Source organism: Lemur catta, chromosome 4 (assembly GCF_020740605.2).
Source record: "Lemur catta isolate mLemCat1 chromosome 4, mLemCat1.pri, whole genome shotgun sequence".
Taxonomy (NCBI): Eukaryota; Metazoa; Chordata; class Mammalia; order Primates; family Lemuridae; genus Lemur; species Lemur catta.
The window spans coordinates 70858211-70874793 of record NC_059131.1 but is presented as its reverse complement, the minus strand read 5'-3'; the positions used below and the strand labels follow the sequence as shown (position 1 = coordinate 70874793).

The 16583-nt window shown below is 51.9% G+C and overlaps 1 protein-coding gene across 1 annotated transcript in view; it reads right to left on the bottom strand.

The window, feature by feature from the left end:
- KCNIP3 (potassium voltage-gated channel interacting protein 3) overlaps positions 1–16577 on the bottom strand; it is a 34353-nt gene extending 17776 nt beyond the window's left edge. Inside the window, exon 1 of the mRNA XM_045550115.1 lies at positions 16165–16577. Coding sequence (XP_045406071.1) covers positions 16165–16267 — 103 coding nt within the window. The 5' untranslated portion in view covers positions 16268–16577. The remainder of the gene's footprint in view (positions 1–16164) is intronic.
- Between the last annotated feature and the right edge of the window lie 6 nt (positions 16578–16583).

The following is a 16583-nucleotide window of genomic DNA, read 5'->3' as shown; positions in this document are numbered from 1 at the left end:
GAGGATTAATGAGTCACCATGGTATGCAATACGGGTTGACGAGTCTACCCATGTTGACAACAAGGCAACAATGCTTGTTTTTATGCGATATATTTTTCAGGAGGGTGTGTATGAGGCTATGTTATGTGCATTTTTGTTGCCAACCAACACTGCAGCTGCAGAACTATTAAAGTTTTTGAATGATTACAAACCAGGAAAACTGAACTGGTCACTTTGTGTAGGTATATGCATGGACAGAGAGGCTGCCATGACTGGATGGCCTTCTGGTTTCACTACTCAGGTCAAGAAGGTCACTTCTGAATGTGAGTCTACATACTGTGTCATCCATAGAGAAATGCTGGCTAGCCAAAAAATGTCACCTGAACTAAACAACGTTTTACAGAATGTGATTAAAATTATCAACCACATTAAAGTCCATGCCCTTAACTCACGTCTGTGCTCACAGCTCTGTGAGGAGATGGACGCAAGGCACGCACGTCTTCTCTTACACACAGATGTGAGGTGGCTTTCTAAAGGTAGATCACTGGCCAGGGTTTCTGAATTACGAGAGCTGCTCCAGAGATTTCTTTTAGAAAAACAGTCACCACTGGCAGCACATGTCAGTGACACATCATGGGCCGCAAAACTTGCTTACTTGTGTGACATATGCAACCTGCTTAACGAACTCAATCTGTCACTTCAGGGGAGAATGACAACTGTGTTCAAGTCAGCAGATAAAGTGGCTGCATTAAAAGCCAAACTGGAATTATTGGGTCAACAAGTGAACACTGGGATTTTTGACATGTTTCAAACATCAGCAGAGAGTTTGAAAGAGGCTGATCCAGGGCCTTCCTTCTCCCAGCTGGTGCATGATCACCTATCTCAGCTTTCAAAAGAGTTTGAGCATTACTTCCCAACCACAAAAGACCCCCAAACTGGGAAGGAATGGACTGTGACCCATCTGTGAATAAGCCAGGTGAACAGACTTTGTGGCTAGAAGAGGATCAACTGTTTGAGACTGCAAATGATGGTGGCCTTAAAAGTACGTTTGAGACAACTTCAAATCTCCATGCGTTCTGGATTAAAGTCAAGGCGGAATATCCTGAGATTGCCACAAATGCACTGAAAAGCCTGTTTCCATTTCCAACATCCTATCTTTGTGAAGCAGGGTTTTCTGCAGTGACAGCAGCCAAAACGAGATCACGGAGTAGACTGGACATAAGCAACATACTTCAGGTGTCACTGTCTCCCATCATCCCCAGATGGGACAGTCTAGTTGCAGGAAAACAAACTCAGGGCTCCCACTGATTCTGTATTACGGTGAGTTGTACAATTATTTCATTATATATTATAATATAATAATAATGGAAATAAAGTCCACAATAAATGTAATGTACTTGAATCATCCTGAAACCATCCCTCTCCCTTGCCTGGTCTGTGCAAAAATTGTCTTTCATGAAACCAGTCCCTGATGCCAAAAAGGCTGGGGACTGCTGTTCTAAGGAAATTTAGAAGGAGAAATAAATAGTGTAAAAATTGGGAAGTAAAGGATAAAATTGACATTATTTTAGATGACATGGTCCCTACAAGGACCAAAAACAATCAACAGACCTGAGAGTTCAGTAAGGTTGTCAGGTGCAAGATTAATCAATATGAAAATCAACAGCAATTTTCTACACTAGTAATAACTACATAGAAAATACAATAAAAAATAACAACACTCATAACAGCAACAAAACTAAAAAGTATCTAAGTAGTAAACAACACTCAAAGGACCTCGCTACAGAAAGACAATCTAAATAAATGAGACCTTTCATCTTAGAGCCACACATCAGAAAGATGTCATTTCTCTGCCAATCAAAATGCAGCTGGGCCACGCCAAGGCCTGCCTACCTGCCTGCTCACCTCCCCGGCCTCCTGCCCTCCTCGCCAGCACCATGTTCAGAAAGGCTGTGACCTTCTCTGCCTCGTGTGCCCTGGCCATGACTTTGCTCTCACTACCTCCTGAACCAACCACTGACATACTAGAATCAATGATGGACCTAGACGCGACCACGTGTACCTGGAGAACATGCAGGCCGTCAGATTCTCTGCTAACCTGAAGTCAGCCACCTCCACCTTTGTGGAAAAAGTCACCGAGGCCACACCTGATTACAATACAGTTCAGACAGAGACTTTCATGAATGTGGATTTCGATGTCACTGTTGTTTATTCTGAAGAGCCCATGACTGGGACACCAGATCGGCCCAGCACCTCTGCAGGAAGCAATTACCACATCTCAGTGCGTGCTCAAAATGAAGCAAAGTCTCCATTAGCTGTGACTATTGCTGTGCTATCCACTGCTTTCTAAGAAGATTCTGAGCTTTTGAACCAGCCTATCACTACACCATAGAAGATTACATAATTGGAGAAAACAAGAGAAACATAGCATGCACCCAGCTGAGGGGTGACAGGCATTGATCTTGCCTGGGTGGATGGAATTGTACACAGACAGGGGAGGGGAATTTCATAGCTGTGTCCCATTTAATATGGGCCCAATAAATGATCATCTGAATTGAAAAAAAAATCCATTTGGACTTTTTTTGAGAACATTGATAAACTTGTTCTGAAATGTGTACGGAGAAATTAAAAATCCAGAAAAACCTAAAAATAAAGAGTAAAGAAGCAGTTTCCTCTATCAGATACTAATACATATTGCACATTCACTGTTATAAAAATTGTGTGGTTGGTATAAGAACTGCAGGTGCACCAACCAACAGACCAGAGAGCTCAAAAAGAGATGGAGATATAGAAGGGAATTTCATGAAAGATATGGGGAAAGGTCAGATTGTTTAGTCGAGTAGATGGCGTTAGGAAAACTGGATCACCATATAAAGAAAATAAATCTGGATCCCTTCCTTACACCACGTGCAAAAGTGGCCTCAGATGAACTAAAGTCCCAAACACGAAAGGTAAATTATAGTTAAAACAAAACGTTAAAGTCTTTTGTTAACCTAAGGGTATGGAAAGATTTTTTAAAACTTCAAAAGCTCAAACCACATAGGAAAAAAACTGATGAATGTGATTACATTAAAATTATGGATTTCTGTTTAACAAAGGGAAGAGTTAGAGACACTCAGCAGAATGGGGGAAGCTACCCTGCCGTGTTTACAAACGACGACAAGGGAATGTCTAGAATAGATAATCATCAGAAAAGGAAACCAGAAAGATGGATAAATACATGAAAGATGGTTAACAGGAAAATGGAAATTATGATGAGAATGCAACATCTCCTGGATTGGCAAGAAATAACAATAATAAAAAATGAAAAAAGCAGTCTGATGACACCAAATTCTGGAGAGGATGTAGATCAATGATAATTCTGACCAGGTACAATTATAGGCACAATGCCTATAATCCCAACAATTTGGGAGGCTGAGGCAGGAGGATCCCTTGAGGCTGGGAGTTCAAGAGTGGACTGAGCAACATAGCAAGACCCCATCTCTACAAAAAAAAAAAAACATTGCCAGGCACAGTGGTGCATGCCTTTAGTCCCAGCTATTAGGGAGGCTAAAGTGGGGGGATCATTTGAGCCCAGAGTTTGAGGCTGCAGTGAGCTATGATCGCACCACTGCACTCCAGCCTGGGTGACAGAGTGAGACCCCATCTCTTGTTTATTTATTTTTTATTTCAGAATATTATAGGGGTACAAACGTTTTGGTTACATAAATTGCTTTTGTACTATTTGAGTCAAAGTTATAACTGTATCCGTCTCCCAGATAGTGTGCATTGTACCCGTTAGGTATGAATTTACCCACTCCCCTTTTCCAGATTCCATCTCTTAAAAAAAATAATAATGTGGGGAACCTGTGCCCTTAAGGCCCATGTGACCTTCTATGTCCTTAAGTGCAGTCTTTTGACTGAATCCAAATTTTACAGAACAAATCCTTTTATTAAAAGGGGTGCAGCAGAGAAGCATGAAGTTTTCTTGCATCCTTTGGCACTTAAAAAAGAACAGTCTTGACATCAGAAGGCCACAGGTTCCCCACCCTGAGAAGGGTTTAGCAATTCTCTCCTAGGCATATATGCTAAACTCAAGTGCCCAGGAGGCATGTACAAGAATTGTCATTGGAACACTCTTTACAATAACAATAGCTTGAATCAACCAAACGTCCACAGACAACAGAGCAGATAAATTGTATTGTGGGGTATGCACCTGATGAAATATCATACAGTAGTGTAAAATGAATTGACTGTAACACACAGCAATGTGGATGGGTCTTAGAGATATTTCGTTGAATGAAAAACTAGTCCTAGGAAACCAGTATGATTCTATTTTTTATCAAATTCAAAGCCAAGAACAACTCAATAATATATTTGTAGGGATACATAAGAGATAAAATCAAATAAGAACAAAATCAAGGAATGACAAACACAGATCTGGCTCTGGTAACCTTGACAGGGATGGGATAGCACAGGATGGGTTCACTGGTGTTCTCTATTCTCTGTAATTCACATATCAAATATATATTAATTAGAGGTTAATCAAAATGTTTACAATTTCATTTTTTCAGAGCAAAAGAAAGTGAGAGAGAGAAGGGGGTGAGTGGAGGAGCCAGCACATACCTCTGGTCTGGATTAAACACTCGATGCCCAGAAAACAAGAAGACAACAATCCCGAGAGAAATGGTCAAAGAATATGAAAAGGCAATTTATAAAAGAAGTCAAAAAAGCTAATAAACATACATAAAGATGTTCAAAACCATCAGTATCAAAAGTGCACATGAGATCAATGAGAAAAAACATTATACTCCTTCAACTTGCAAAATCTGAAAGCTGCTTGTAAAGTCAAGTCTTGGTCAGAAAATGTGGGCTAACTCCTCTCCTGAGCTCCAGACCTACCTGCCTCCTTGTCACCTGCACCTGGATGTCTGGGAGGTGTTTCAGGGAACATGTCCCAACCGGGCTCCTGATCTTCCCCCCAAACCTGCTCCACCCACAGCCTTCCCAGCTCAGCTGATAGCAGCTCCATCCTGCCAGGTGCTCAGGCCAAAATCCTGGGCATTTGCCGTCCTCCCCACGTGCAGCCCATGTGCAAATCCTGCCAGCTCTACTTTCAACATCCGTCCCACCTCTGACCCCTTCTCCCACTTCCACTGCCCCTGCCCAAGGCTCCAGCTTCTCCCCTCCTGGTCTCCTTTCTTCTGCCCGGGACCCCATCAGTTTGTTCTTCAGGTAGTGCCAGAGGAAGCTGTTGAAAACATATCACATACTTTGCTCTCAACGACCTCCTCCAAGCTCTGAGTATAAAAATCAAAGTCCCTAAAAGGCCAGCAAGTGTCCCCAACTTCCCCAGCTCTGACCTCATTACCCATGTCTGTCCCCTCACCTCTCTACTTTAGCCATGTTGGTGCCCCTCAAACCTACCAGGCACACTCGTCCTGAAGAGCCCCCCACTTGCTGGCCTCTGCTTAAATGTCACCTCCTCCTCAGAGGCCCCCCTCATTTCTATCTACCCCCATCTCAGTTTTACTCTTCTTTGTTTGGCTATCACTCCTTGGCATATGCATATTTCTCTATTTACTACTACTATGGACTGAACTGTGTCCCCCCAAATTCGTAGTTGAAGCCCAAACCCCACAATGTGACTATATTTGGAGACAGGGTCTTTAGAAGGTAATTAAGGTTAAAGGAATTCACAAGGTTTGGTCCTTAATCCTACAGGATTGGTGGTCTTATAAGAAGAGGAAGAGAAAGATCTCTGTCTCCATGTGCATGAACTGAGGAAAGGCCACGTGAGGAAAGAGTAAGAAGGGGGCCATCTGCAAACCTGGAAGAGAGCCCTCACCGGAAACCAACTCTGCAGGCACCCTGATCTCAGACTTTCAACCTCCAGAGCTGTGAAAGAATAATTTCTGTTGTTTAAGTCCTCCAGTCAGTGCTATTTGTTATGGCAGCCTGAGCAGACCAAGACAACTGGTTTGTCATTGGTCTCTTCCTCTACATGGGGCCTCAGCAGGGACTTGGGTCTGCCCACCGCTGCACCCAACCTGGAACCAGGGTTGCACATGGGAGGTGCTCCATAACACACGCTGGGTGGGACGGAGCCTCCCAGCTGTTTCCTTGGATGTGTTCGTGGATTATTGCTGTGGGCTTTAACTGTAACATCTCCAGGCAGAGCCTGCTCCTGGTGCACCCCCTTCTTCTCCATGGGCTAGTCCTGGGCCACCTCCCTCCCATCAACGTACCCATCCATTTGCTATGGTTTGAATGTTTGTCCCCTCCAAAACTCACATTGAAATTTAGTTGCCATTGTAACGGTATTAAGAGGTGGGCTCTCTAAGAGGTGTTTATGTCACAAGGGCCTGACCTCATGAATGTACTAATGCCGTTATTGCAGAAGCCGGTTCGTTATGGCAGGAGTGGGTTTGCCCCCTCTTGCCCTCTCTCTCTCTCTTTGCCCTTCTGCCATGTGGTGCTTTCTGCCATGTGATGATGCAGCGAGAAGGTCCTCGCCAGACGCTGGCCCCTCAGTCTTGGACTTCCCAGACTCCAGAGCTGTGAGCCAGTACATTTCTGTTCATTACAAATCACCTGGCCTCTGGTCTTCTGTTACCGCAGCAGAAAACAGGCTAAGACACGGCTGATAAGAAGAGGGCCGGCAATAACGTTTTAACTTCTCTATCCAACAAGCATTCTGCCAAAGGAGTGAAAGCATGAGGCTTTTTGACAATTTGCAGTTGTTCAGCAGCCTGACAGATTACAGAGTCCCAGTCCAGGTTCTTGTCCTGTATGCCATGAAGCCCCCTCTGTGCAAAAGCTCAGGAAAGGTGGCGCCAAATCTTTAATTCACTGAGCTGAGATGCAGCAGGTACCGGCAAGGGGCTCTCTCTGGCCCACCCAACAGCTGAGCCCTGTGAAGCCTCTCTGGGCTGCCCCCAGCACCTCTGCGACTCTCCCGCGTAGGCCGCCTTCAGCTTGCCCCATAGGGAGAAAGCAAAAACAAGAGTGGGTTCTCTAAAAATCTTCTCTCAAACCTACTCCCCTGCCAGCCATCGCCCATCCTGTTGCCCTTGGCAGAGAAACTCCAAAGTGCTCCAATTGCTCCCTGGCTCCAATTGCTCTTGAACCCAGCCCATTCAGTGCTCCCCCACCTGTCACTCCCCAGAGCTGCTGGTGGAGGTGGCCTTGGTGCGCTGCAGCACATTCACGCACCCCGCAGTCTCCCTGAGACTGTGCCCAGCCTAGTGCTGACACTCACAGACACCAGGGGCAGGCAGAGCTGGTGGAGCCAACACACGACCAGCTCCAGCTTGAGCTGCCAGGGAGATGGGGGCACCGGCTTGGTTGTGACTGAATTTGGTATTTCAAAAAGCATCCCTGTGGTCACCAAGGGGAAACTCATGGACTTCCTTATACAGATACTGCATTTCAACACTCAGCTTAATTTAATTTACTGACGGGAGGCCCCAGAATCCTTATAGTCTTGGGGCCCATGAGGGCTTTACAATGGTCCCTACACTAGTGACTTATCATCATGTCCCCCCTTAGTGACTGTGCATTAAGGAGGAAGCTGCTGGTGATTTCAAATGATCCGAATGAGGGCTTTGGGGCCCAGGGGAGAAAGCAGCCCCAGCCACCCTCCCCAGGAGTCCAGCCTCTTAGCCACCCCAGGATCAGCCTCTGAGAGACACAGCTGGGCCTGGAATTGCCCATGGACGCCTCTGGCTGACAGTCCATGAGGGCTTGGGGAAGACAGGGAGGCAGGGCCTCTAGCACGTGGTGCAACCAGGCTCCTCGGCCCTGCCCTGGGCCAGAGGATCTAGCCTTCACCTAGTCCCTCCTGGTCAGGGGACTTCTAGACCCCAGGGTCCCACAGAGGGTCCCAGGAACTGCCGTGGGGTGAGGGGAGGCCTGGGGGCAAGACTTCCTTTTCAATCCGAGCTGCCTCTTTTACCCATCAAGGGGTGCTGGACTTCCAAGTGAGACTTCATTTGAGAATCCCTGACTAAACTGCTCTGAAACTACTGCCTGTGTCCAGGTCTGCGACATGGAGCCACTGACCTGGGGAGGGAGGGGCCCTGCCCAAGTCCCCCAGCCTAGAGCAACGTCAGGCCTCAGGCTCCTGCCTATCTGCTGCCCTCCCCCAGCCCAGCAGGCCCCAGGGCAGCAGCACGCAGGTCCCTGACCTCGTGGGGCACGTGATGAAGGACACCCAGCACATGATCAAGGATGGAGTGTCTGCCAAGTGCATCTTCCTTCCTACTAACTTCTAGTGCACAGTCAGTGATGTGTGACTGGGGGGAATCTGGGTGGGACTTTTCTGGCAAGAAATAAGGAGAGCTTACGCTTGCAAGGCGCTTACTCTGCCGGGCACTGTTTTATGAGCTGAGTCCTCACAACAGCTCTAGCAGGGAGACTGTTCTCACTTTGGATTTGGACCCAGGCAGCTGCCTCCACTTCGGGCTCCTGACACCTGTCCCGTAAGAGGCTGGAACACACACGGCCATCTCCAGTGGTCTCCTTGGCCCTGCATTTAGAGACACACTCAGGGCAGGTGTGCCAGCGTCCAGAGAGGTCCTGGCTCTGTCAGTCCCTGTCTGGGTGACCTCCCTTACTCTCAGTTTCCTCATCTATAAAGTGGGCCTGCTGATGAGGACAAAATAAGGATACACACAAAGTGCGTGGCATAGAGAGAGCAGTTATTGGATGCTGGCTTCTGTCATTGTCACCAGCATCCCAGAGCTGCAGGAGTCCTGAGGAACTTGCAGTTTACAAAGGGCAGCGGACCCAGCCAGGGAGAAAGGCACTCAGGATGCTCAGAGCATTAGCACCAGGCCCCCAGCAAGTGGCGGAGTGGGTGCTGGGGTGAAGGAGAGCAAGAGAAAGAGTAGGAAAGATCGCAGTAGCCCCTTAGGCCTGCTCCAAGCCAAGAGACGGCTGTGAACCCACCGGGCCCCCAAGTCACCTTTGCAAGACCAGGCCCCTGTAGGTGGCAGGTGCACAGAGGGCAACTGCAGAGTATGTGGGCTGCCTCCCAGGAAGGGAGAACAGGGGCAGCAGGCCAGACCCTGCACATCCTGGTTCTGGGCACTCCCATCCTCCCCGTCACACCGCAAACCTCTGCTGTCTTTGCCCACCTATACTCAGGCTCCCAGAACCCAGCCTGCCCACCCCTGCCCCAGCCAGAGGGACCCCCCCCCCGCGAGGGCATCTGCCCAGGGATGCTCTAAACCGAGGGCCAAGACTCCGCATTACCTGTGCTCTGGGGGGCCTCACTCTGCCTGGCATACAATGGGTGTCCAGTAAGTGTGTGCTGACAGTGGCATGCCATTTACATTTGCTCAGCACCTGTTGTTTGCCAGGCAGTGCTGGGTGTGCTGTGAGGCCATACAGTGTAGAGAGGCACGTCCTCTCAGAGAGCCCACGGTCAGGAGGGATGGGGACATAGAAAATCTGAGGGCAGAGTCATCTAACATAACCTGAGGGTGCAGGGAAGGGGAAGGGGAAGGGAAAAGGTCAGGGGAAGTTCCCAGGGGATACGGTGCCTGTAATCCACCTCCCTCACTTACAGATTGGGAAACAGCTCAGACAGGAGAAGCAACTTGCCCAGTGAAGCAGCGCCCCCAGCCAATACTCCTTCTGGAACAGGGTTCTCAAGCCCAGCACTACTGTCATTCTTTGTGGTGGGGGCTGTCCCATGCATTGCAGGATGTTTAGCAGCGTCCTGGCCTCTACCCACTAGATGCCAGTAGCACCTTCCCAGCTGGGACAATCCAAATGTCTCTAGACATTGCCAAATGTCCCGTGGGGGTTAAAACTGCACTCAGTTGAGGGCCACTAGTCTAAAACTGAGGAAATCTGAGCTCAGCTAAGAGAAGCAGCAGTCAAAGCCAAGCCTTGGGCCACAGATGTGGACAAAAAATTCTGGAGTCGGGGCTGCATCAACCTTGCAAACAGGTGCCAAGGCTGACCAGCCCGGGCACAATTTTTGCTCAGCCCTACCTTTCTGAGTCCCTTAGATTTGAGTTCCTCTTTCAACTTTTCCAAAGTGTGAAAGGGATAGTGGAAAATATTGTTATTATCCTCATTTACAGAGGAGGAAAGTGAGGCTCAAGGAGTCACCCAGTAAGCCAGTAGCAACCAGGCTGGAACTGACAGAGTGGGATGACAAACTCAGCTGGGCTCTGCAGGGCAGGGTGCCCAGCTCCAGTGGCAGCCTGGCCAACATAAGCTGCCTCCCCTCTCTGGGCCTCTGAGTCCACATCTGATCCCAGAAGGCCCTTTCACGGGGAGCTGAGTCAGGCCACATGGCCCCACCCAGTGAGGGGCCTGGTGTCAGCTGCTGTTTCTCTGGGACCCATTCTGCCTGGAGTGCTGGAGACAGCCTCCCCGTCCCTATGCCTCTTTAGGGCTTGTAGCTTTGCCTCCCTTTTGGCCTTGACAACACACTCATTTTGTGCTTGAGGCTTAATGCTGCCCCTAGAACACAACCCCGCCCCAGCAGAAGGCAATCCCGCTGGCTGGGAGGCCCTCCCAGCCCCCACGCCCCTACTGTTTGCTCACTAACCCACATGACCAATGGTGGGATCCCAGGCATTGGGACAGAGTGCCGCGTTTAGGAATCCAAAAGTCACAGACGCAAGACTTGATAGGCTGCATGCCCTTTTCAGACATGGACAGGGGACCTTCTTCAGGGTGACCAGGCTGTACTGACCAGAAAGTGTCTGTCTTCCTGCCTCCCTCCTGGACGTGTAGTGACCAGGGGAGGCCTGACATCTGCCAGTGGGTCAGGGCCTTGAGAGGCCCCTGGCTAGCCCGTAGCTGGGAAGAGGATGTCCCTGAACTGGACAGCAGTGCAGGGAAGGCTGGGGGGGGGGGGGGCGCACAGGGATTCCAGGAGGGGCTGCTAAGTCTGGTGGTGGGTCTTGTTCTCAGGTGACTTGGAGCCTCAGATGTTTGGGGTCAGCAGCTTCTGACCATGGGGGCACTCCCTCCCTCCCCCTGGCTACCCTCCTTCCCCTTGGCATCCCTGACCTCAGGGGCTGCTCCTTCTCCCTTACCTGTTAATGCTGGAGGGTCCTAGCGTTTGGCCCTTGAACCTGGTCCCTTTTATATCTCACCCACTCCCTTGTTGACCCCCTAGTCTCACAGTGTTACATCCCAACATTTGCTGATGGCATATAAACTTCTCCCCTGAGTACCTGATGTACTCCTGAGTACCTCCTCCACCACCTCCTTGATGGCTCCACTTGGATTTTTTAATAGACATTGTGCCAGGCAGAATAACGGGTCCACAAATATGTTCATGTCCTAGTCCCTGGAACCTGGGAAAATGTTTGGTCCCATGGCAAAGAGGTAATAAGACTGTATACATGGAATTAAGGTTGCCATTCAGCTGACCTTAAAATAGGGAATTTTTTCTGGATCATCCAGGTGGGCCCAACGTAATCACATGGGCCCTTAAAAGTGGGACAGGGAATCAGAAGAGAGAAGTGAGAGATGGCAGCGTGAGGACAACGCAGCCTGATGGGCGGCCGGTGCAGACGGAGGAAGGGCCGTGAGCCCAGGCAAGGCCTCTGGATGCTGGAGGGGCAAGAAACAGAGGATTTCCGGGGGCCGCTAGGAGGAGGGAGCCCTGACATCACTGCTTGGTCTTAGCCCAGGGAGAGCCGTGCTGGCTTCTGCTCTACACAACTGCAGGATAACACATTTGTGTTGATTTAAGGCATTACGCATGTGGGAATCTGTCACGGCAGTGATAGAAAATTAATACACCCCAAACTTAGGTCCAAATGGAACTAGTGACCTTCCCCATAAACCTGCCCGCACAGCAGCTTCCCCGTCTCAGTAAACAGCACCTCTCCCTGCCAGGTGCTCAGGCCAACCTTCCCGACCCCTTCCCCCCTCTCACACCCACGGCAAACCCAATCAGCTCTACCTCAGAAAGGCGTCGGAACGCACCCACTTGTCCCCAGCCCACGGCTGTCTCCCTCCTGGATGTCTGCAAATGCCTCTCACAGGACCTCCTGCTTCCACTGCTGCCTCAACACAGCAGCCAGGGGACCCTGAGGAAATTCAAGACCACCTCATTCCTCTGCTCCAAACCTTCCAACAGCTCCAGATTTCTCTGACAGAGGCCCATCCCTAGACAGAGCAGTTGTCTTCAAGCTTGAGTGCATCCCTGTCGCACCTGCAGCTGGTTAGGAGACAAGCCGCTGGGCCTGCACTGAGTTTGGGGACCCCGCAGGTTTGGGGAGGGGCCTGCAGATGCACATTTCTAACAAGCTGCTGCGTTCCACTGCTGCTGGCCTGGGAGCACACTTTGACACCTGTCCTTGAAGGCCTTGCACAACGAAAGGCCTTGCACCACGTTCTCAACCCTGGCTGCACATGAGTCTCCCGAGAAGCTTCTAAAAATCCCAGTGCCTGGGTTCAACCCAGACATCTAGGGTTCAGTGCCCCAAGGTGGGCACGGCAGGTATTTTTTAAAGCTGGTTATGACTTGTAGCCCAGTAAGAATCTCCTCCCCATGAGACCTGGCCAGTTACTCTCACTCACTCTAGTCCACCCGCACTTGGCCCTGATGACACAGAACATACCCCACCTCCAGCCTACACACTCTAGGCAGTAGACACCCTCACCCCCACCCCACCCTGCTTGGAGCCCCCTGCTCCATGCCCATGTGGTCAGCAGCTGTCATAGGACCAGGCCTCAGGCTCACAAGCTGGGGCTGGCGCAGAAGGGACAGAAGGCTCCAGTCCTCCCTCTTTGTTGGCAAGATTCCCTCATGAATTCAACAGATCCTCGCGGAGCTGCTGCCTGGTGCAGGCGCTGTTCCAGGCACGGGGTACTCCAGTGAACGGGACACAGTTTCTGCCCTCGTGTGGCTGATGTCTGGTGGAGACAGACCACAAACTGATAAAGAAACTAAGCTATCCAGAACCTTACGGTAGGGATGGGGCTGTGAAGAGAAATCAAGTGTGTCAGGGGTCTCCGCTCCTGCAGGGAAAGTGCCTGCCACACTGGGAGACGTGAAGGGATGAGGAAGACCTTCATGTCACCAGCACATCAGAGATGCCACCGGGGCCCAGTACCCTCCACCATGGCCTTGAGCAAGGCTCAACAGAGAGTCTCAGAGGTGAGCCTTCAAATCTTTTGGGAACACAAACACCCTTAAGAATCATACTTTAGCACCCCAGGAAAAAGCACCAAACATGCAGTCTTGCCCATAATTTCAGGGGCTTTATGGACTTCCTGGGCCCAGACCCCATTCCATTGTTAAACACTAAGTGTCAGGTGCCACACAGAAAAGCCACAGTCCTTGGGATACAGCCCCCGCTTCCCCAGCCCAATTCCTGCAGGGTCCAGGTGCTAAAGTTGAGACAAGACCCCCTCCTGGCCTTCTGGGCTGTCCAACAGCTCCAGGCTCTCATGCCCTTGTCATGGCAAGGCTCGCAGACGCTGAGCAGCTCCCTCACCTCTGAGACCCCGCAGGTCACCAGGGAAGGAGAAATCCCAATTAAGCAGGCAGGATGAGGCCTGCCTTCCTGCCACATGGAGTCTGCTGTACTGAGGTTGGCCTGGCCTCTTTCTAGGCCCGTGCCCTGCTGCCACTGATCTGCCCTGGTGGTCAGGACAGCCAAGCCACCTCCCCGGCTCAGCCCCCTCGTGTGTGAATCAAGGGGCGGGCTTCCTGCTTAATTACTGCTCAGGAAAAGTGACTGGGGTGACTCCATCCCTGGAGTCACCCAGAGACAGAGACTGACAGGGGACCCAAGGCAGAGAGGAAGGCCCTTCACTTCTGCATCTACTTCTAGAAAGCCGCATCCCCAGAACCAGGATCCATTAGTTCCTAACAATCCCCAGGGCATCATAACTCAGGTTTCTTACAGATGAGAACCACGGAGGCTCAGAGAGGACAAGAAACACTTCCAACTGCACACGCACATGCCTGGAGGGGAGCTGGGGCACCAGTCCCCTTCCCACCCCCAGTGTCACTGAGGATGGCCCACATCCAGGCTGGTGGGACAGCCTAGGCACCTCATAGCTCATCTGACAGTCCTGTAGACACTGCGGGGCCAAAAGGCACTTCCAGGCCCTCGGCTGGCACCATTCCCCACCAAGAGGGAGTATCTAGAACTTATGACTCCCCCCTCTGACGGAGTAGGGGGCTGGGAGGGGGCTGTCTCAGTGAGAGGATGTTTCACCTGTGAATCAGCTCTGTTCTTACCAGTAATCACTCATTGCCAGCATTGCTGATAACGGCTCACAAAGTCTGCACATTTATTACATGCCAAGAATGGTGCTGGGGGCCACGAAAGCACCACTGACTGGTTAAAGGCTGCCACAGCCCTATGGGGCAGGAAGTGTTATTAGCCCCACTTCACAGATGGTGAAACTGAGGCTCAGAATGAAAAAGGGATTTTTATAGCCAGTTTGTGAGGGTGACAGGATCCCAGCACAGATCTGGCTGACTGAGGTTCCTCCCCCAGTTGCACCAAGACTCCAGAGCTCCAGGAGGCACAAGTGGGCACATATACCAGAAAAGAGAAACTCCTTAGAGCTTGAGGGGGTTTTTACAAGGTAGAATAAGCCATCTGTCGTCCTGTGCTTACTATCCACCTTGTAAAGAAATCCCTTCTCCTTAGAATCACAAAGGCAAACTTCAGACTGCTCCTGACCTCTGAGTGAGTCGGGAAAGAAGGTTTTGCAGCACTAAATGAGTGAGGCTGGCTGGTGTCCTGGCCCCTTGTGGTCCCCTTGAGGGACCAGGAAACAGGGAAGAGCATGGAGAGGCCATGGCTTCCCTGGGCACCAGCCACTCCTCCACGCCCACCCCAGGTTCCACATGGGGAAAGAAAAGGCAGGGATAGGGAACAGAGATCCCCTTCAGGAGCATGGAATGCACATCCCTTCCTAGCCCTGCCCTGATCCTAAGCACCTGTAATTTCCAGGAAGTTCCCTGTCACAGATCCCCCTGCCAGGGTCAGCATCCGGCCAAGTGGAGGCCCAGCTTGTGCAATTTTCCTCCGCAGCTAAACTCTAAAACTTAAAGTGGCATCTTTCTGAACCACCTGGAACAAGTCTCTTCTCTCTGGGCCTCGTGAACTCACCTAGAGAAAAGGTGTGATGGAGCCCAGTGGCTTCTGAGGGCCATGTGGCCAGCGCCAGCCCTGGGCTCTGAAGGCAGAATGGAGGGAGGCCTTCCTTCCTGGCCCCGGCCCTTCCTGCCCTTTGCAGGGGTTTGGGGCACATCCTCATGCCCAAGGGGATGCTGGGCAGCTCAGAGGCAGCGGCAGGTTCTCCCTCTCTCCCCTCCCGAGGCCTCTGGGTTTCAGTCCCAAGAGCTGCAGCCTGGCAAGGTCAGCCAAGTTCTTAGGTCCGTAGCATGCCCATTATCCTCTGAGAGGGCAGCAAGCGACAGGAACGGGACAAGCTGGCCTCTTCCCCAAGGCCCAGAGGTGCAGGACTGTAGCTGCTTCTTTGCAAAGAGGGGAAGGGGAAGTTACATCCCTGGTGGTTGGGGTCCCCTACAGAAGCAGGTGTGCCCCGGAGGGGCCCCTCCTCCTAACCTGCCCAAGGTGAAGCAGGTGTACCAACCGCTTGGGAAGCGCCTCCAAAGGCGCCGGTCAGGGGTCCCAGTGAGACCATCAGTGTCTGATTTAAGTGTAGGTCTGTCTCCTCAGTTAATATTTTATTGGGACAAAATGTGCGGACTGCGGATTTGGTTGCTGATGCCATGGGCCTGAGCCTTGCTTGGGGAGGTGAAATTGGATGCAGGGTAGGGGGCAAAAGGGACAGTTCCACCACACAGCAGAGGCTTCAAATCACTTGCCACCACCAGGTGCCCTGAGCTGAAGGTCCTTCCTGTCATGTTCAACCTGCGCCACCTCCCGCCACCAGGCAGCCCGAGCTGGCTGCGCTCACCAGGGGCAGCTGGACTGCAGGCCTAGGACGGCCAAAGATGCCTGTTCAAGGTGTCACCGTGCACCTCGCTCACACCCCAAGAGCCCAGGCTCGGTCATCTCTGGGGCCGTCTCTGCCCCCTTAGTCCCAGGTCCAGCCCTCCGGAGCCGGGAGAGGGCGGCCAGGGCCTCCCGCTCCTCCCCAGCCCAGCGCACCAGAGTGTGCGGGTGCTGCTCCCTCCCTACACACCGCTGGCCCCCGGCGGAGGGCAAGGAGGGGCGGATGGCCACACGTTACCTTCCATGGACATGGGCTCCAGGATGCCGAACTGCTTGAGGACCGCGATGAACAGCAGCACCACCACGGCCATGGCGCACAGCTCCATGCCCTGGAAGCCCATGGCGACCCAGGCTGCCTGGGGCCCTGGGGCCGGGGCGCGCCCCTCGCCCGCGCGCTGCCTCGGGGAGGCGCCGGGGCCGTGCAGCCCGCACGGCCTCTCGGGGCGGCCACGGCTCACATGCCCCCGGCAGGCGGGGCCGGGGCTGCGGGTGTTGGCGGGGCCGGGGCACCGCGGAGGGCGGCGGCGGCGAGCGGGGCAGGCAAGGAGGCTGGACGCGCTGCGGCGGCCGAGCCGGAGCGCAACTTTCCGAGTCAGCCGGCAAACTTCGAGGCGCGGTGGCGGCGGCGGCGCGGAACGCAGCTCGGGCAGCCAGCGC